General features: G+C 35.3%; 2 protein-coding genes across 2 annotated transcripts in view; both read right to left on the reverse strand.

The window, feature by feature from the left end:
- Positions 1-1,074: 1,074 nt before the first annotated feature.
- On the reverse strand, positions 1,075-7,106 carry LOC127946041 (citrate synthase, mitochondrial-like). The gene is made up of 3 exons (XM_052542324.1): positions 6,968-7,106; positions 1,463-1,510; positions 1,075-1,238 (listed from the first exon to the last, which is right to left on the reverse strand). The coding sequence occupies exons 1-3, from the start codon at positions 7,016-7,018 to the stop codon at positions 1,095-1,097; spliced, it is 243 nt and encodes an 80-aa protein (XP_052398284.1). The 5' UTR covers positions 7,019-7,106; the 3' UTR covers positions 1,075-1,094.
- Positions 7,107-7,575: 469 nt separating this feature from the next.
- LOC127946386 (inactive dipeptidyl peptidase 10-like) overlaps positions 7,576-21,450 on the reverse strand; it is an 18,105-nt gene continuing 4,230 nt past the window's right edge. The window contains exons 2-16 of the mRNA XM_052542929.1: positions 21,095-21,218; positions 19,925-19,969; positions 19,634-19,738; positions 18,698-18,789; positions 18,087-18,134; positions 15,536-15,654; positions 15,396-15,443; positions 14,342-14,440; positions 13,846-13,912; positions 12,375-12,569; positions 12,025-12,079; positions 11,038-11,137; positions 10,870-10,928; positions 10,405-10,477; positions 7,576-10,327 (exon numbers count right to left, since the gene is read on the reverse strand). Of these exons, the coding sequence (XP_052398889.1) occupies positions 10,104-10,327; positions 10,405-10,477; positions 10,870-10,928; positions 11,038-11,137; positions 12,025-12,079; positions 12,375-12,569; positions 13,846-13,912; positions 14,342-14,440; positions 15,396-15,443; positions 15,536-15,654; positions 18,087-18,134; positions 18,698-18,789; positions 19,634-19,738; positions 19,925-19,969; positions 21,095-21,218 (1,453 nt within the window). The 3' untranslated portion in view covers positions 7,576-10,103. The remainder of the gene's footprint in view (positions 10,328-10,404; positions 10,478-10,869; positions 10,929-11,037; positions 11,138-12,024; positions 12,080-12,374; positions 12,570-13,845; positions 13,913-14,341; positions 14,441-15,395; positions 15,444-15,535; positions 15,655-18,086; positions 18,135-18,697; positions 18,790-19,633; positions 19,739-19,924; positions 19,970-21,094; positions 21,219-21,450) is intronic.

Consider the following 21,450-nt stretch of genomic DNA (forward strand, 5'->3'; position numbering starts at 1 on the left):
AAAAAAAAAAAAAAAAAAACTATCGCGATTTTTTTGATCAATTTTGCAATTGTGCTTTTACAGTCATAAATGCATTCAGGATTAATTTTAAACATATTTCCAAAAGAAAACCAATCAGAGCTTTATCAAAAAGTTGTAACATCTCTAGAACAGACATAAGTCAAAATTATCACTATAGTGAAGATGTAAAAAAATGTATAGACTTGTGGCAAAAAAAAAAAAAAAATCCTGTATACAGGGACTTTTTTTTCTTTTTTGCCATGCATTGTTCATAGAGCTCATTAATTGTAGCGGTGCCTCAGGTGTTTGCAGTGTGTATACAGTATGTGTATGTGCTCAGCAGTGAGAGCGCATAAATATAACGCGAAAGCACATTAAAATAATGCACGAGTGCGAATCTCTCTGTTCGCACGCAGATTTTCCTTTTTTCTTGCTCAGAAACACGCTGCTTTGCGAGGAGAGAGTGTGCACACTTAAAACGTGTCTCCTCTCACTTAAACTGCATCCTGTTCACTAACAAATTCACTCTATGCTCATGTGTTAGACATTATTTTCGCACATTTTTATTCCTAGCCTTTTACCGCAGTGAGAACGCTCTGATCCGTCAACATTGGCTCAGAAAAAAGGCGCATCACAGACAGTGTGTGAACCTGGAGTTAGGCATATGCCCAGTCTCTGTTCTCGCGCTAGGCGCAATGCATTCTGATTGGATCAGATAGCATACTACGGGAGGTCAGGGCCACGGAAAACTGTGCTATAAAGCGATTTAGAAATCGTGCACACTCAAATCGTGATTTTAGGACGTTTTCTTTTAATCGCACAGCCCTAGAATGGACTGCAAATGAACAGAAAATAATTGACGGCCCACCTGCAATACCACCGCGGCCCACTAGGGGGCCGCGGACCACAGGTTGAAAACCACTGGTGTAGATGTATACATATACTATTAAAATATATTAGTAAATACTATAATAGTGTAGATATATGTATACATATACTATTAAAATAACCCAGCATTCACAACAAGTTTATAATTATTACAACTAATTTGATTGATTTTAATGTAGCCTCAAGTGATGACATACAGACATGATTTACAGTAACGGTGAATGCAGTGATGTTTCTCTCACCATGTCCACTGTGATCTGACCAATAGTGGTTTTGCCATGCTGCTGTCTGAAGTTCTTGATCCTGCTCTGTTCTTTAGGGATGAGGTCTGCCAGGACGTCTTTCAAATTCTGTATAAGGTCAAGGGAAAAAAGTTTTCAGTTAAAGGATCAGGCACAGATTTAACAACTGTCTTGTACATATATATTATAAAAGCCCCAGACATGTGGAAGTGACTCAACCATTCCATCAAAAGCAAGGCTGCGATCTAATCACTGTAGTGCAATTAAAATCTAAAGTCTGGTTCTGGCTGTGATTATTGATCCGGGATATCTGAAGTGATGCAAACACTTACCGTGGATGCGCTGGCATTTCTGGCAGCCACAACAACACATGCTGCATTCTGGAAGAGAAAGACAAACAATGACTTTGATGAAAGATGCAATGCAGAGGAAGCTGAGCAACATAACCTGGACTAGAAGTCAGATTTCACCGCAGAAGGCCTGCTGACAGCTGCAGGGCAGGTGACTTTGGCTGCACAATGCAAAAAGCATCAGGGGCCCATTTCTTTTTATCCAAATTACAAGCTACTTACTACAAGTTTCTACTGGACCAAATGTTTTCAACTAGCTCTGAACAATTAAAACATTTAAATTATTTTTCTTCAAAACATTTAACAGCTTTGGTGATTAGCTGCTGTTTTTTTTTTTGTCTAAGAGAGTCACAGCACATATATTGAATAGACAAGACTGCTAGAGCAACCAGAAGTGAACTGCATTTGAAACCATTACCACTGTGCCATTCATTATGACAGTCTTATTTGGGGTTCAATACAATTTAATTATAGCAAAGATATACACAATGACAATACTTCACAGGAACATAAAAGGTGCTCAGGTGCAACAGAACACAACAAATCCTGCCGAGACAGGTGTATGGATCCAACTGCTACTTCTGTTACAGAATTCCTTCAGGAAGAATAATGAGTTTATCTGCACAGCCCGATCCATTCTTACAGTGAGAAACATCCTTCACTTCTATATATAGCTTTAGATTAAGAGTCATGTCTGATTGACTCACAGCAGGACCAGATAAAAACTGCCACTGCAGAATCACTCAAGCACGGTTGTAATGCCGAATCAGATTGGCAAGGCATGCAGTGAGATAAAGGAGGCTATGATTCTCCTAACAGAATAATAGTCAGTGGAATCACCATTAATCCTCTTCATACAAACTGGCAGCGGTTTACAGCATTCAGCTGCAGGGTGTGGACTAGGGCTGGGCGATATGGAGCAAAAAATATATCTCGATATATTTTGCTATATCTCGATATACGATATATATCTCGATATCTTTACAGGAAAAATAACCCCCAAAAAACTATTGCAAAAACAAATATGGCAAATATTACATGTTAAGGGGCCTATGAAACATTTTATTTTTTTCTTCACCATATGTTTTATTGTTACCTAATTCTGTGTTTTAGCATGTGCAATTATTTAAATGCATAAAAACAACTTAATTAGTTAAAAACAATTCTTAAAATAGCCTTATGTGAAATGTTTTTTTCCCTTCAGAAATTCTGTGTATTTACATTTTTCTGATTATCAAATGAAGGCATAAAACATTCATTTAATTTATCTTTTAATTATTTAAAATTAAGCAAACTTTATTTTTTGGTAAACAAAGGGGATTTACTATTAAAAATAAAACATGGGAGAAATGTTGTGTGATTATTCCTTATAAAATTATGTTCGTTTCATTTTAATAGTAGTAGTAGTGGGCTATCTACATTCTGCTGTACAATAGTAATAGATTTCTGTCAAATACTTTTATTTTGGCGGGTTTACCTTTACAGTTCTGTGTATGTGATACCACAGTCTATGATGTGATATGAGCTAGTCTTACTCAAATCAAACGGTCAGATGCTCATGAAGTGACTCTCAGTGCAGTTCTGGAGATGTTCCTCATGTGTTCACGTCTTTATTTAGAGAGAGGAAAGACAATGAAATCAGCGCGAGCGTTATGCGAGCTTCCGTGTTTAATGAATGAAGACGCGCTTCTGCTCCATTTGTTGACACAGACACGCAGAACATGCAGGATTCATATTTAAATAGACTTTTCCGGGTTAATATTTGCAGATATTAGTCCATTTAGCGATTTGATGTAAGTGCATGACCGACTTTTGATTAATTCATTTAAAATTTGACCAATTCCGTGACATTCCGCGTTAAACTGTAAATTCCATTTTTATGACTGGATTCCGCGATTCCGTCCGCGTTTCATTGGGCCCTACAGTAGACATCTGCCTGCCGTTCGCCCTACGCCTTAAAACTGAAGTATCTCCATATAATGGAGCCAGTTGTCTTTTTTTTTTTTTTTTGACTAGTTATCTACACGCGAGGTGAGAGGGGACAAAAGCAAGGAGGCGGGGGGCGAGCGAGCGGGGGCGAGCACAGCACAGGGAAGGCAAACAAGCAAAGTGGCGGAATCAGAATATAAACAATATATCGATATATACGATATGTCAAAATCCATATCGTGTTTAAAAAAATATCTCGATATATTTTAAATATCGAGATATCGCCCACCCCTAGTGTGGACTACTCAAATGTTGGTTAGCTTCTAAAAATTTATTTACCTCTGATTACTAGTTAACATTTACATTTATGCATTTAGCAGATGCTTTTATCCAAAGCAACTTACAGTGATTTTTTTTCAGTATGTGAATATAATCAATCACATAACAATTAATCAATCGTTATACATTATGTCAAGTAGTATTGAATAGACAAGCAAAGCTCACATTTTCTTTAGCAAAAATAGTGATGCACCAATTTTAAAATTCTGAAGTTCTATATGTCTTTATGTTTACATGTCGTTCATATCCAAAACAAATAAACATCACACATCACATCCAGGCTTCCTTTCAACTCAACTTACGCAGGGAATGACTTCACCTTCCTGAACAAGAACCAATGCTTCCTACACCATGGGCCTCCTGATCACCATCTGGGTCAGTGCTCTGACACCAGACACCTGTCACTCTAAAGATCTTTCTAACACGCCTTACACAACATACAGTAGCTGTGAGACCAGAAAGACACTCCAATCAGGTTTAGAGCTCATTTATGGGGCAGTCTGCATTGTTATTGATAAGTAACTGCTAGTTTCTGATATCCCTACAAGTCTGCGGCCGTGTAATCTGTGGGAAAGGTGAAGCTACCAGCAGCTGTTCGCCTGAACCCAGTGTGAGCACAGAGGAGGGTGATTACATACAGCCTCTGAACTGTAGTAGCGGAATACCTCCAAACGTGTCCAAAACAATACACTTCACATAACCTAGAAGTGTTAATATTCTAATGTTTGTTATCAAACTGCACCAGACTGATGTATTTAACTTTAAAACATACAAAGTTGAGGGGGAAAATGATACAATGTAATAGAAATTTGTTACTGCAATTTGCAAATTGTTACCGCATATGTAACATTTTTTATTTTATTGAAGCTAAGATGTATGCTATATAAAACTGACTTTCAAGGTAAAAGCACCATCAGAAAGGCTGCAGAAAATACAGCATAGCAGACAGGCTACTAGCAGCTTAGCAAGCTGGCAATCTTAGACCTTTCTATGGCCTTTGACTCAGTTCTATGATATGGAGCCAAATTATATGCAAAATAGATGCAAGAATCATGTGTTTGCAAGAGTCACTAAATACCATATGGAGGAATCGCTGGTCAGGCAAAGAACTCTGAGTTTTTCTTTAGGAAAGGAAAATGTATAAAAGACTCACAGGTATGCTCTATGAATTTTCAAAACCTTCTGTGCTTTCAGACAAAAACATCTAGTTTTTTTCCATATTCAAAGCAGATGACAGGTGGACAGCGGTGTCAGACAGGTCAGACATGCTTGTCCACCATCTGAATGCTTGAAGAGGAACAGCTCTTACCAATACAGAAAAATCCATTCACATACACTTGCAAATCTCTCTGCAGTATCATTCAAACCTATTAGCATCCAAATATTTACAAAACCAACTACTGGACAGAGGTCTAAACACAGAAACTCTTCATAGTGTACAAAGGTCATCCTGGGGTGTGAAATGAGTATTAACCCTAAATGACAAGAGCACAATAACCTATTACAAAGTGTTAGTTCACGCAAGAATGAAAATTCAATCATTAATTACTGACTCTCATGTTGTTCTAAATCTGTAAGACCTTTGTTAATCTTAGGAACACAAATGAAGATATTTTTGATGAATTCTGAGCATACGCTGTTTATGTGGTTTTTCATGTCAGTGGATATTCTCCAAAATGACGTAAAGGTCGACCGATGTATCGGTTTTGCCGATTAATCTGCACCAACAGTTGATTGCTGGTGCAATCAGTTATCGGCCAAAATCCATGTCGATAGTTTTTCCGGGTTGCATCAGTTGCTGGAGCGGCTCAGAAGGGTCTGTTTTCATTTTATTTATTCAATTTATTTTATTAAGTGAATACATTTTTGCATTGAAAAATTATTTTTTGTTTGTATATAATGTCAATGAGGTCAATGAAATAAAAAATAAAAAATTCTGAATCAGCCAAAAAAATTGCAATCGGTGCATCTCTTGTTGGTTTTATCTTTATAGCAGGAGCAATAAAAGACTGCATCATCTTATGACAGCACATCTGAGACAATATATTGATAGAATGCCGGTTTCTATATACATGCCCTTTGACACACCTTCCACTTATCTTTGCAAAACACAATCACAATCTAGTCATATGTTAAACGTCACAAGTCACACACCTGTAAAAATTTAAATCACAGAACCTGAAAGATTACAACTGCAAACCCTAAACATGTCATCATTCAGGAAAATCCTCAAAATGGATCAATTTCAACATTACGCAACTATTTCTTTAATAAATTATAAATATCTAACACACACACATATATAAATAATACATCTACAGTACTATCATGAGAAGGGAAAAAAGTGTTATAAGTAATATAAACAATTTTACATAAATATATTCTTTCATTGTATAACCTGGTTCTTTATACGTAAAATTTTAGCATGGGACATGGTTTCAGTTTAAGGATGACTTCATTTAAACCCTACTGAAAACCCTAGATGTATACTTTGCATAAACCCTATTCAACCCCTATTATTGTCTATTATAGTGATCTATCAACTTTGCAAGCTACTGAAGCCTGGCCATTAATAAATGAATGACAATTCTGAAGGTCAGATCAGACACAGAGAACATCAAAAATACTAACTTGTCACACTAAACAGGTGCAGATCACAGATGTCAAAGTGACTGTCAAATGTAGTTATTTTTTATTATAACAACTGAAAACTGCTTAAAGTGTTCAAAGCCCTGTGAGAGGATGACAGCTACACTTCAGAAAGGACTTGTAATAAAGGAAAACCCTCTGTAAACCAAATAAAAAGCTTTTCTTTGTCAGGTATGTTTCAAAGACACCATCTTCAAGCTAAAATACGACTTCACATTTGCGGTGTCTCAAAAAAAAAAAAAAAAAAAAAAAAAAAAATCACCGATTCCCTACTTACATGCCTTTTTTTTTCACCATTTTTGAACGTTTGACAACATTTATGAGTACCTATGTTGTGTAAAATGCTGTCCAGGTAGTCTGTTCATTAGGTTTTTCAAACTAACCACTTACTTAAACATACACTGAAATAAATAAACACATAAACGATGTTTTTTATGGATAAATTACCCAAAACAGATACGGTTTCTTATACAGTCTGTCTGTTACTAAAGAAAGTAATCTATGCTATGCTAAGCTAACCGGGAAGCAGCCTGTGTTTTCTTCACTCATATTAAAATATAACTTTCATACCTTTGAACTGAGAAGTCTTGGAGCTAGTCTGCTGATAGAAAGGAAGGACATTGTTCTTGTAGGTGTGTTTAAATTTTACAAGTGGTTCTTTATCGACTCCTGCTTGAAGGTGCCCCTCTCGTTACCGCGCTCGCAGTGAAGGTTGAAAAGGGAGTCGGGCCCTGTTCTAGGCGCGGGTTGGATCAGATAGGGCCTGGTGAGGGTGGATCGGATACGCGCGTTCTGATTGGTTGAAAATGAGAAAACTGATTTTGATTGGTGGATCGTCTCATCGCTTCTTGACTTGATTGGCTCAAGAAAGGAACGTGCATTAATTATTCAGACGTAGAATCTAGTTTCGGCTGTAGATCGTACTTTAAACTGCCTGACTAGAAATAGAATGACAGATACTCATGTAAAGTCACGTGCGTTTTTTTTTTTTAAATCAGTTAATTTTGTAGCTTCAAGGCACCTTTATATTTTCACAATTAAAAGGAATTTATCTTCAAATTATAATTGCATTTTAATTTAATGCCTTAGATTAAAGATTTGAATTATGATGCTTCTTGTCAATATCAACTAGTCTTGTAAGTTATGTGCATTGTCCCTAAATGACTTGAAACTGCATGTACACAAAGATTTCAGACTTTATTGGAAAAGGCTCATTAAATACAAATATACAGATACAGAAGTTCAAGGACGTTCATTTCAGACTTCATGCTGCCTGTTACATTGTCGTAGCTCTGGCACGAAGGATTTTCTTGGACCTACGGCACAACAGAACATTCTGGGATATGTAACTTGCTTAGTTGCATCACAATGTCAACACACAAAACTTACAAGGTTTCTACATACACATTTCAACAATACATGAAGGTCACAAAAATAAAGTCAATAAAATATTGATCTGGTACATGAGAAAGTTGAAGGCAGGTGGGAAAAATCTTGTGTTCTATGACTAGAAACTTTAAACTGGCCTACTTATAATACATTTTATTAGCATTTTGCCTGATTTGTTTCCTCAAGCATTGTCTTCTAAAGTTTTATGCCGTTTAAAAATATGTTACTATGGCATGAGCTGGTGAACTTCTGGATAAAACCTGCATTTACTGAAGAACACTACTGTTCAAAATTGTGGGGTCAATAAGATTTATATTTTCAACAAGGCTGCATTTATTTGGTCAAACATGCAGCCATATCGTGAAATATTTTTCACTTGTAAAATAGCTGTTTTCTATTTTAATATATTTTTAAATATAATTTATTCCTGTGATGGCAAAGTTAATTTTCAACCGCTTCAGTGTCACACGACGCCTAAGAAATCATTCTAATACCAAGAAATATTATTTTTTATTATAAATTATAAAACAAATTGGTAACACGTATTAATATTCTTACTATTTCTTCTTCTTATTAATGTTGTCCTGCTTAATATTTTGTGGAATTACATGTTTTAGGATTCTTTGATTAACAGAAAGTTAATAAGAGCTTGTAACATTATAATGTCTTTACTGTCTTTTATGTACCATGCTAAATAAAAGTATTAATAATAAATAAATAAATAAAACAAAACATTTACTATAAAATTAAGTATGCATGTTTTTTTTGTTTTTTTTTCTGACATTGTATATAAAAGTGATCTTAACAACTGATTAACTAAATTTAAATATTGTTACAGACTTCTTTTGTCAAAAATATAAATTAAGGTAATCCTGCATAAAGAATCTTAAAGAAACATTTAAAAATACTAAATGCACAAACTGCCACATTCAAAATTGTAACACAAGTCAGTACTGCAAGGTTTGGTCACGTAGTATTTGGCACATTTGATCTGTGAACATGAAATCTGCATATGCATGACAATGGCAACTGCACAAAGCAGGGCTCGATGTTTATGAAAAGATATGCTGTATGCTGGAGACCTTATGAGGCTTCTGTAAACGGCAGCATGCAGTGCGAGTCATTGATTTTGTAGTCTTACAGTAAGGACAGTTTACTGTGTACTTATACCACAATGATATGGAGATGCTCAAAACTTGTTGTCTTTCACACAGTGAAGTATTTTTTCATTAATTTCTTTTGCGTTCGGCACAGAGATTATGAATATACAGCACCATGCAGCCGGTGTGTCATGCATATAAAGAGCCAGGTTCAAATTACATTTTGCAGTTCATTCAATCAAAACAGGCTAGTGATAGATCAGATCTCAGGACATTTTTGAGATTATCATCCAACAACAATGTCAGTTTGGCTGATTGACAGATGTGCAAGTTTAGTTTGGTGTCAATGTCTGAAAAACAATTTCGATTTCCAATTGTTTTTTAAAGAATTTCCTGCCAGCAATCTCATTTGTGGATCATATCTCTGCTGCATCATATTGTCCACCTTTCTAGATATCAGCATGAGATTCATAGCATGAGGTTTTTAGAACTGTTTATATACAAATTATAGTATTTATAACTTTTAATTTTCATGTTATTTTAATTTTAGTTAAATAGTAGTTTATTTTTAGTCATTTTATGTGCTTTCATCATTTTGAAATTTCTATTTAGCTTTAATTTATTTTTATTTTAGTTTTAGTCATTTTAAAACTATTTTATTTACATTAATTTGCAAGGCAACATTTCTCATTTTCACTCAAGATTAATAATCTAATATTTATATTTGATTGCAGATTTATTTCAATTAACAGTGAATTGTTATAGTATAGTAATAGTTAAACAAATAGTAAACGATAAATCAGGAAAACCACTAGTATTTTCAACTTTCACAATCCACAAACCATGTCTTGAAATATCCATCTTTCACCTCAGTGTGGCGCTGCAACATAAAGGTTGATCATCTTTTGCCCATTGTACACATAAACTGCCTAAATATGTTGATTGCATGGGGCCCTCAGTCTTTATTCTGTGTATGATTTACTTGAAAAGTGTATGAACCAAAGCAGTTCTGATGGATCTTCCTGGACGCTCGGGAAACGTTTACGATTGCAGTCTGAAAAAAAAAAAAAAAAACCTTTCCAAAATTGAGTTTATGGTAAATAGCTGGTGAATTCGGTCCTCTTGATCTCCATTTTGCTCATTTTTCCTTAGGAGAATTAATGCATCCACCAGTACTGGGCACCTCTGAGGACCGAGAGCGGACACAGTGGAAGAGATCACTCTTCCTCTTCATCCTCCTCCTCTTCCTCCTCTATGCTGTGGAAGGGGTCGTATTCGAGGCAGTTGTGGAGGTAGTGAAGGAGTGTGCGGTGGAGGTGTTGGATGCTCCGCTCTTCTCTTAAAGTATGGCCTTCGTCTGGGTACAGCTGAAGGCTGTAGTTGGCCTCTACCTTCACCAGACGACTCAACAACTCAGCGCTGTGTTGGAAATGTACCCGTGCTAAACACACAAACAATCAAACATGACTGGAAATCCACAAATGATGTATGTGAATGATTTATAATTCTGAAACTGACCATCTGCAGTCCCGTGTATGAGGAGGAAGTTTTCATTCTTTAGCTTGTGAATGTTGTCCAACAAAGATGCAGCCTGCAAAGAAACAACATATAGGCATCTCAGTCTCAGTCCTAATATAGAAGATTGTTTCTGAATGTAAAACGAAAAGGTCACCGCAACTCTGTTTCTCATAAATGCTATTTTATTTCTCCCAAATTTGACCTTTTATCCAGTTATGGCTTTGTTTAACTGTAACTTTAAATATTAAAATGTGACTTAAAATCTCATAATTGTGTCTGTTTCTTGTAACCTTGTCTTTCATTTCACAAACGTGACTTTGTTTCTCATAACTTTGTGACAATATGACTATCTCACAACTATAACTTGTGCCGGTAATTTTGTCACAATGTGATTTATTTTACATTATATCTATTTTCCATAACTTAATGTTTGATAATGAATTAAAAGGTAATGCAAATGTCTACCATGTATGAATGATCCTCTTTATTTGGAAGGCCCAGATATCTTTCTGAGAAGGCAGCACCTGAAAAACAAGGTTGAATCCATTTCCACAGATATAAATGTGAAAAGAAACAGTAATGCACTTCAGATAGAAATATTGTTCTTCCGTGGTGTTTGGAGCTGGAACTCACTATAGAGCTTGAAGTCTGTGATGGGAGCCATGACAGCAGCACATTTGAACATCTGATTGGTTGCTGTCAGCATCTTCAAACCTAAATAGCCACCAAGTCCCTGTGAGGTCAAAAGTAGGCTGATGTCAGAGCTCTGCAACTGTAGGTTTGGTTCATGGTTTTTAATGTTTTGATGAATACTTTTTAAAAATGGCTACAGAAAAAAAACTTCCAATCCCCCTTTTTACAACTGACTTTAAAAAGTTGAAAAAAAAAAAAAACTTTTAAAACTTTGCTAAGATGCTATATATAATATAGAGTTCAACAGGTTGGTCCTGAAAGTAAAAATGCCATTAATAAAAAAATTTTTTGATAATTTACAAACCTTGAAATACAGATCTTTTGTGAGTTCTGAGGTTGTTATTGAATGGTAAATGCATTAATTACATCCACCAGTTCATATTATTTGAATTTGATGTATCTTTAAAGAATTGTGTGAATTTACTTGTGAAAAACTACATTACCCATGATGCTGTGAGGAAAATTCCAACAATCAGAGTTGTGGCAAGCAAATTGCACCAAAAGAGCTTGGCATTGAATGCCTACTCCCATAAATCACCTTGAATGATATAATTGCGTCTTGACACACTTTCAAAATACTTAAGGGTTTGTACCGTATATATATATATATATATATATATATATATATATATATATATATATATATATATATATATATATATATATATATATATATATATACATATATATATATATATATATATATATATAGACACAGACACAAAATATAGTTTTGTACCTTTGTCTTTTTGTCCAATTTTTAAATACTCTTTTGCTTCAAATAAAAGTTTGTAATGCATTGATAATTAGCCTAACTGTAGGCTATTTACAGTTTCCAACTTCCATAAATCAGCCATTTACTCAAATATAACTCATTTAATCAGAAGTTTGAGTCTGAACCCTCATTTTTCTGAACATATATTTTACCTTTCCATAAACAGCGACTCTTCTCCCATCAATGTATGGCAACTGCATTAACCATCTGAAATAAAACAAGGAATTTCAGGTGGCATTTAGGACTTATGATAAATGGCTGGTGATTTATAATCAGCCAGCATATTAACTCTGCAGAGACATAAACGTCGATTTTTTTGCCTGGAGCAAGAAAGGTTCAATTCAATTTTTCAAACAAGTGTTCAAGAAAATTTGAAAGAAAACCCAGCGTCTGCTTTAAAGCATGAAGCATTTCCTAATCAGATATTTTGTGGTGTAATGTGCAAAATGACTTTACTAATAGAGCTATTACTCTTAATAACTGAAAAGAGAGAATGACTCACTCCACGACTCCAAGCTTATCTTTAATGCGGAGGGAACTGAGCTTGCGAGGGTCCAGGATGCTGCCTTTCTGTCCCTGTGAGACCCAGCTTCTGCTGTCGATCCAAGCCAGCGCCACTCCATGCAGGCTGGATAAAACCTCCGGCCAGCCCAGGGCAAACTCCTCCGTTACCGACTGCCTCCCGGGAATACTGTCACTACAGGTGCAGAGAATGGTAGAGGTGGAGGTGTTGACATATAACATCACATTGTAGATTAAAAAGACATCAGCGCACTGATCTGCATTCTGTGAATGTGTTCACAATTGCTGAACACTTCTTGCATCTCAATTGAGCATGTGCATATTGCTTATTAACGCAGCATTCATAAATCATGTAGCCTAACCAACTACGGCGGGGGAGAGGAGAGTCCTAACTAGATTTGCATTTCCACAAGGAGATACCACTGCTTGCAAGGCAATAAATAAGTCTTAGGCAAGCTTAAGATTTTGGCTTGTTTGGTGTGAGAATCAGAGCTGATTTGTCACTTTCAGGACACTTAGCACGCATCTTGTTTTCTTAATGCAACACTGACCATATTACATAATGCCTACTACTGTATAAAAAAATCGTGAGTAAAGCATAGGCATTAGCTCACCATTAATGTTTGAAGCAGTAGCATGCTATTCTCTTGTCATGTGACTTTAAAATGATGTATCAATTCAGCAAATGTTGGTTTCATTTTTTTAAAAATGAATCTTTAGCATTTTTATTTCCATATTGTGTAGAAATTGAAAGTTTAATAAAAAAAATGTGTCAGAAAAACAGATTTTTAATTTCGTAACTAATATTACTTTTGGTTCATCCATCATATTGGAAATGGAAGTTCGAGTCAAGCAACTTCTCATAATTGTGACTTTTCACAAATTTCAACATAAAACAAGCTGCCGACTTATTTCTCAAAATTGTTACTTTATGACTAAAAATTTAAATCCCACAATGTAGCTTTTATTTCTCTCAATGTGGATTGACACACTACAGTTTGCATTTACATTGCACAATTTATATTTAGGGGTTATATTTTTTCAGGGTTTAAAAAAAATGTATTCATTCTTTCACTAAATTTAAGTTTCATTAAATTAATTAAAAGTTGACAGATGCTGAAAATTCAGCTTTGCATCACAGGAATAAATTAAATTTTAAAATATAAAACTAAAACTTAAAATAGAAAACAGTTATTTTTAACGACAATAACATGTTAGAAAAGAATTTGAATATGTCTGTTTTTACTGTTTTATTAATCAAAATAAATTAGCATAAGATACTTCTTTCAAAAACATTAAAAAGTCTTACCAAATACAATCTGTTGAATTGGAGTGTCTCACAAAACTTTTTATATACATTTTATCTCATAATCACCGGGCATCCATACAATATAATACTGCCATACTAACAGTATGAAACAGGCACTGGTGAAGTGCAAGGAGACACTTACATGATAATAAGGAGAGGATGCAGGTTTCCTCCGTACCCAGGAGGCAGGGACATCTTTAGATCTAGGTCTGTAATTATTCACAAAGGCAGTTAAAACAGAATAAAGGGTCGTTTCAACAGCAAGGAAGTCTGAGTAACGACTCATCAATATTTTAACCACTGGCAAATGAGCTCCCGTGAGCCTGCTGGTTTTCAACAAACTCTCAATAATACACACATATATGCACAAACAAACACAGTCAGGGGACCTGATGTACAGTACATGTGCAATTTATAAACACATGCAAACCTCCCCTTACACATCACATACGCAAAAATACACATGCTGCAACAGGCTTCCCCCAAACGCACCACTAATGGCACAACTGTGAAGATCCAATTAGCAAAACCGAAACAATTATCTGATTGTTTCTTAAATCTAGTTGGCTTTGTAAAAGCTTGAGATCAATTTATACTGAAAGGAGGAATGTAATCAGTTACTTAATAAATCTTTTTACCACTGTTGTCAGAGGAAAGCGTCTGGAAAACTGTCTCAGAGAGCCTCTTGGTTTCAAGAGACATAGCGAGGAGGCTGTTGTCTTCCACCACTGTGTATCCTGCAAGGAAAGCACCCAGACTTAATACATTTTTGGCATAAAACCACAACAGTTCACCACCTTGGATTTAAATATTAGGACTCTGAAATAATGAATCCAGATAATAAAATTCAAGAAGATACCATAAAGCACTTTTAGATGTTTTAGAGAACACTCGCACTACAACAAGCTTTATTAATACGCACTAGGGTGCTTTCATTCAAAAATATAATGATTTTCTTTTTTTTCTCAGAATCATACTGGCAATTAAAGTGATCATTAAGGTAGTTTATAGGTGGTACTCTATGATATTCTAGTCCTTAGATATGGTTCAGAGCCCTCCTTCAATGTGTGTACTGTAGATCAAAAGCTTAGCGTCTGCATGACTTTTAAATTGCAGAGGTCTCTTAGAAGTCTGCAATATTATGAAATGTTATTTCAATTTAAAATAACCATTTTCTGTTTTAATTTTTAATATATTTTGAAATATAATTTATTCCTTTGATGCAAAGCTGAATTTTCAGCATCATTACTCCAGTCTTCAGTGTCACATGATCCTTCAGAAATCATTTGCTGCTGAGGAAAAATGTCTTAATATCAGTGTGGAAAACAGCTGTGCTGAATAAGTTTTTATATATATATATATATATATATATATATATATATATATATATATATATATATATATATATATATATATATATATATATATATATATATATAAATATATATATATATATATATATATATATATATATATATATATATATATATATTTTTTTTTTTTTTTTTGAATAACAAATTTACAATAATAACAAGTCAGATTTTACATAAATGCTTAATACGGCATTTATTTATAAGGTGCATTTATGCATAAACAGTTCTTGTTTTTTGACACAATTGTTTTAGCAATTAAAATCTTTCTTTCTGTGAGCCACAAATGGCTTATTATGAGAAGAATATTAATTCTACTCACTGGAAGGGTCACTTGTGCTGTGAATGGTCACCTTTGGGACACCTGGGCCTGAAAAAGTATAACAGAGATGAGAAACGTCAATCTATTTTCATATACTTATGTGTGTTTATATTTGTGCATGAGAGATAGCGTGATATTACCCAAGCAATAGAGAGTAAAGAATGTCTGATTGGGGCTGAAGTCTGCTTTGAAGACGCTGCATCGCTCAAACAGGTTGCATGTCAGACACTGGCGATGAAACACTCCTCCGAGCTCCACACTAGTCAACAAGCATGCATTTCATTATTTCACAATTTGTCATGGATGTTAATGCTATCTACAACAATCAAATTTTAAATCTTAATTTTTTTCTCAATTCTAGGGGTCATATGATGCAATTTCAAGTTTTCCTTTCTCTGTCGAGTGCTTCAAGCTGTTCATGCATAGATAAGATCCCTAACATTGCAAAGCCTAAAGTCTCGAACCCAAAGAGATATTCTTTATAAAAGTTAGACTCGTCCACGCCCTCCTAAAACACCTCGTTTAAACATGCCCCATCACTGTGTGGGTAGTTTTGCATAACAACGCCCAAATGTTCACGCAAAGAAAGAAGAAAGCAAAACTTTGGTCTTCCAAAAGAGGACACAACTAGAAATCAGTGGTTAAGTTATACTTACAATACTGCACAAAGGTTGTTCCTATAAAGTGGGGCAATTCCATCTTTGCAATGACAGTCTGGCGCTTTCATATTTAAAGAATTTGCCACTGATGACTCAAACGCGAGTTTTGAGCAGTGTAGAGTAGCGCTTGTTGTTTGTTGTTTATTCCGATCACAACTGCAGACATGCTTTTAAGTTTATGCAGTGCGATATGCAACCCAACACATAAAAAGACCGTATAAGTCATTATAATCAGTAATTATGTCCCCAATGGATGCAGCAAATGCCTTGTTTGTAATTGGTTTTATTGGTTTTGTCTTGTTGTGCCGGGAGACGGGATCACAGTATGGTAAGGAACATAAAATTTGTGTCACACGTTTGAGGTATCAATCAGTGCAGACCTCGCTTTTCAAAACGATGAGCTTTGTAAAAATCGACGGGTTTCAGAAGGCGGGGCATAGAGAAGCAACATTAATGTACAGTATGTGGAAAGTAATCTGCTTTTTTAACCTTAAACTGCAAAAACACATTTCATTACACCAAATACACAAAATAATGTCCAAGTAACATCATATGACCCCTTTAAAGTAATCGTTTATGCATAAATAAACATTCATAATTTAGTAAATCTCATGCCTTTCCAAACCTATCTGAACTTCTTCTGTGAAACGGAAATAAAACATTTTTAATAGTCTTCATGCTACGTATAGTAATCAGGACTGTCAATTTATATACACATGCAAACCTCCCCTTACACATCACATACGCAAAAAAAAAAACGTAAATAAAACATTTTTAATAGTCTTCATGCTACGTATAGTAATCAGGACTGTCAAAATGAGATTTAACAGCTAAACTTAAAAATAAACTTTTTGGCTCTTGACAGCCCACTGTATTTTATTAAAAAAAGCATTGTGAACACTAAAAATGTCTCTTTTTGCATTTCATAGAAGTCATGAAGATTGACATGAACTGTTTTCTATTTTAATGTATTTCAAACTGCTATTTATACCTGTGATGCAAAGCTTAATTTTGAACATTGAAAACAGTTGTACTGCTTAATACTTCTGCGGAAACTATGATCCAGTGGTTCCCAACCTTTTTTAACTCGCGGCCCACACAACCAAACACATACGTTTGCACGGCCCACTGCAAAAAAATGAACTGACCCGGCTATTGTTGGGTTAATAACTTAGAAGCTAGATTGTTAACTGGCGGCCGTGGCCCACAGGTTGAAAATCACTGCTGTGATCCATTTTTTAAGGATTCTTTGATGTATATAAAGTTCAAAATAATTTATTTGAAAAAAAAAATTGTAACAAATGTTGTTTTCAGAACTGTCATTTTGATTAAATTAATGTGTCAGTGATTAATAAAAATGAAATTATTTAAATAAACAAACAATAGTTTTTTGAGCTGAACTGTCCCTATAAATTCCAGTGCATTATACACAAACTCTCTCACACTCACACACACACACACACACACACACACACACACACACACACACATGTTGAGCTTGTTTTCCATTATCTACTTGCATTAAGCTCAATGCTGGACCTTTGCACTTTCACCATATTGCTTGGATAGCCGCAATAAAAAAATCTTTGAAAACTTGTGGCCTACTACTGAGAGCCAGTGAGAGTCTTAAAGCATTAATCAAAGGTTAGAGAACACTCTTTAAATCGCTGTGAGGCGCAGCACTTCCCCCTCTGCCCATCTCCTTTTCAACCTTCTCTAGCGCTCTCTGCCTCTCGCGTTCTCTCTCTCTCTCTCTCTCTAAGCTGTCGTTCTTGTTAAATGAATTAGCCGGGCTTCTTGCCTGGAGCTCACTAGAGGGGAAAAAAGTCTATTGCCTTTTCACAAATGTCCCTGAAACGCATCTCAGATATAGAGTGGAAAGATTTAACTGATTACAACACAAGACATCAATGAACACACATTCTCAGAAACTGGATGCAGAATATCAACATGTAATGAGGACATGGACGTCCAAAATCCACAAACATACTGACACAACACAACAGGGAGTGCAAATGCTGACAGAACCTACCTGTATAAGTGTCTGCTCTGTTGCGACTCCTCCGTACTCAGAAAATAGCTACATGGGAAAGACACATGAAGTAAATCTGAAAAGGTTTTTGAGTTACTACATGTAGACAGTCATTTATCCTCCACACACTACCTTCGTACAGCTGCATACCAAGTAGGTTTGTAGCTGTTACACATGCAAAGTAGGGAAGCTAGTGACATGCATTCATTTCTGTCAGTAGCAGATTAATTGTAAGTCATCGATTTGTGGGCTTAAACTTTGATTTGAGCTATAGATCTAACTACTTATAAATATTCATTAATTGAAAAGATGACAAAAAATATCTGTAGAGCTCTGACTTCTGGGATGGTTTATCAAGAGGGTTTGTTTTATGTGGAAACAAAGCCGGAGAGAAAATGACAGTCATTACAGCCAATTCAACATTAAATTACTGTATTAATTTTAATTAAGTGCCATCTTTGCTGATTCGGTGGGCTAAATGGGATCGCTAGGCGTGAATAATTCAATAATTACTCATATTAGGTAGTTGGGTTGACTATGGGATGCTTTACGACACAGTCTTGAGGCTTTCGAGTTGAAATGGTTTGCTCATAAAATTCGATCTGTCGTACATTTTATCGTTTTCCTCGTCAAGGGCGCACAGGGAGGTTACATCCCAGTTGCCTGATGTTAGAAAGCGAGGAGAAATGGAAGGAGTGGAAGTCTAAAGAAAAAGAAAGAGAAAGAGATAGATAAAGCTTACTCGAGAAGGCAAGCTATAATGGAAAGAAGTGGACAGGAAGATAAGAAAACAATACATTTAAGTGTCAGAGTGCAAAACACGATCTAAAGAAAATAAAAAAAGTTGTAATAAATGGATTAAAATGTGTGAATATAATTTTTTTTATCTATATACAAATATTACAAATAAAAAATATAAAAAATATTATTAATAAGAAATCGTGTAATATATATATATATATAAATACATAGAAAAGGCGGGTAATAATGGCAAGCAGTGGGCAGAAAGATAAGGAAGCATTAGATTTAAGTGATATTTGATTTAAAGACAATACAAAAGTTATAATAAATATATTTCTAGAATATTTCTGTAAAATTTAATGAAATAAAAATAAATATAATTATTTACATTATTATTATTATTAGTAGTAGTAGTAGTAGTTGCAGTATTATTATTATTATTATATTTTTTTATTTTAGTTTTTTTTTATCTCTGTTATTTAGGAATTTAAGAACAGAGCATGACACGTGTCACTTCAAGCTCATTATATAAATTAGTAAATGACTGAAAAAAAGCAAACAGGAATCTAAATTAAGAGCTAGTGCACGTGAAAACCTAACTATATATTCAAATCAGAAGTCTAACACTTCAATAAAGAGAAACGGGGAGAATGCACTTTACAATACATAGGGGTTCAACATCGCCCCCACACATCCATAAAAAGTCACATATATGCTGGGTACTTCGGGTTTCTAATTATGAAGTTTATGACTGCGTCTAATTTCATTGTGCATAACGTGAGTAAGAAATGATTCTACCCACAGACCTGAGCAGGGAGGCTGGCGATGTGGAGAAACTCCCCACGGGCCCCTTGCTTGGCCGGCAGGATGAGGTAAAACAGAGAACCATCTGCCGTGAACAACGGCTCCTCCTGAAGGACAAGCCACCGTCAATATACTTTTCTCCAACAGATCAACAAGAGAAAACACCATTTTGATGCATTTATTTTCCGTCCAAGTTGGATGCAGCTTTTAGGAACCGAGGAACGCAGCCTGAGAATTGATTGGGATGCTTCCCTGGAGAGAGTGAAAGAGAGAGAGCGAGAGGCTGAACTTACCTGCCGCTGGTTGTTGTGCCAGAAGTCCATCGCCATTTGGTGCCTCTGAAGATTAAAGATGTTTTAAAAGGATTAGACATGTCATAAATTATAAGTAAAATATGTGTTTAAATCATTTGTTCCCTTCTGCCTGCCATGGAGAGTTGTACATCAAACTCCACGGCTAACGCAGAGTTTCAGTCAATCCATCATTCTCACTGGCATCACATTAAGGAAGTGCATGTTTCATTTTCATCTGCAGTTTAGATGTGCTGTCAGGAACAACATCAGGCTGCTCTGAAGTGAACTTTATTTAAGATATAAGCTACACATCTCCTCTGTTTTTACATTTAGATTGCTTTTGCCGTCAAATATCAATTTTTCATATTGTACAGTACATTACAATTTTGTTATGCCTAAATAAAACAGCATTTTAACACTTTCTATAAAACAGTAAAACGATTTTAACATTGATCATAATAAATGTCGAATGTTTCTTGAGCACCAAAACAACATATAAGAATGATTTCTGAAAGATCATGCGACCCTGAAGTACTTTTCAGTACATTTTTGTATATAATATTACATGTAACAAAATTATTAAATATTAGTGTATAATTAAATATCAAGTCACCAGTACTGAGACTAAAAAATGATTGCATCAACAGAATCATCCATCATCGCTTAACAACCTTAGAGCACATAGTCTTAAGAGGTTTATACAATATTGTTAAAAATCAATTTCTTTGTGGAGAAAATGAATGGAATTTGTACTTTCAGCACACAACAGTTGCGCTGTGTTGTGTATTTCAGCACAGCTCCCAATGCCTTCAATTATAAAGCGCTGTTGACAGATTCGTCCACACACAGAGTGTAGAAATCAAACAAGGACTGCACATCTCTGTCAGACACAGAAACTCCTGTGCACATGCATTCAATCGCTCACAAGCACATTCATAAAAAGAGAGTGACCTTTAGGTGTTAAGACCGGCTATACATTACAGCTGAGGCTTAAAAGTAAAGCTGAGTTAGTCTTTCACGCCTCCAGAAGGAAATTATAGGCTGAGCCGGCAGAATAGAAGTAAGAGATTCTCTGCATGTTCTGAGCAGAATACAAAATGAGAGGCGAATCGATGGGACACTTTTCGGGTTTCCAAGTGGGCTGCAGTGGATGAGCTGGTGACCCCTCACCTCTGAGCAGGCTCCGGTCGTGGCCTCACACACACACAGCACAGACTGGTTCTGGACGCGGTTTAACCAGCGCACAGTCAGACGAGTGCTGCTTATCCAGCTCACCATAGAGATGTAGCTATCTCTAGAGAAAGACGAGTAAGAAAGACAAACAGAAAGACAGTGCATTCAGAATCACTACTTTGATTATTTATTTAGATACTATCTTGAAAATTAAGATTTAAATTGGATTTTAGACACTCGTACATGGTTATTATACAAAACCGATTCCAAAAAAGTTGGGACGTTTTGCGAAATGCCATAAAATCAAGAATAGGTTATTGGTACATTCTCTCTTTAATAATTTGACTAAAGTA

The sequence above is a fragment of the Carassius gibelio genome, chromosome A24 (genome assembly GCF_023724105.1).
Source record: "Carassius gibelio isolate Cgi1373 ecotype wild population from Czech Republic chromosome A24, carGib1.2-hapl.c, whole genome shotgun sequence".
Lineage (NCBI taxonomy): Eukaryota > Metazoa > Chordata > Actinopteri > Cypriniformes > Cyprinidae > Carassius > Carassius gibelio.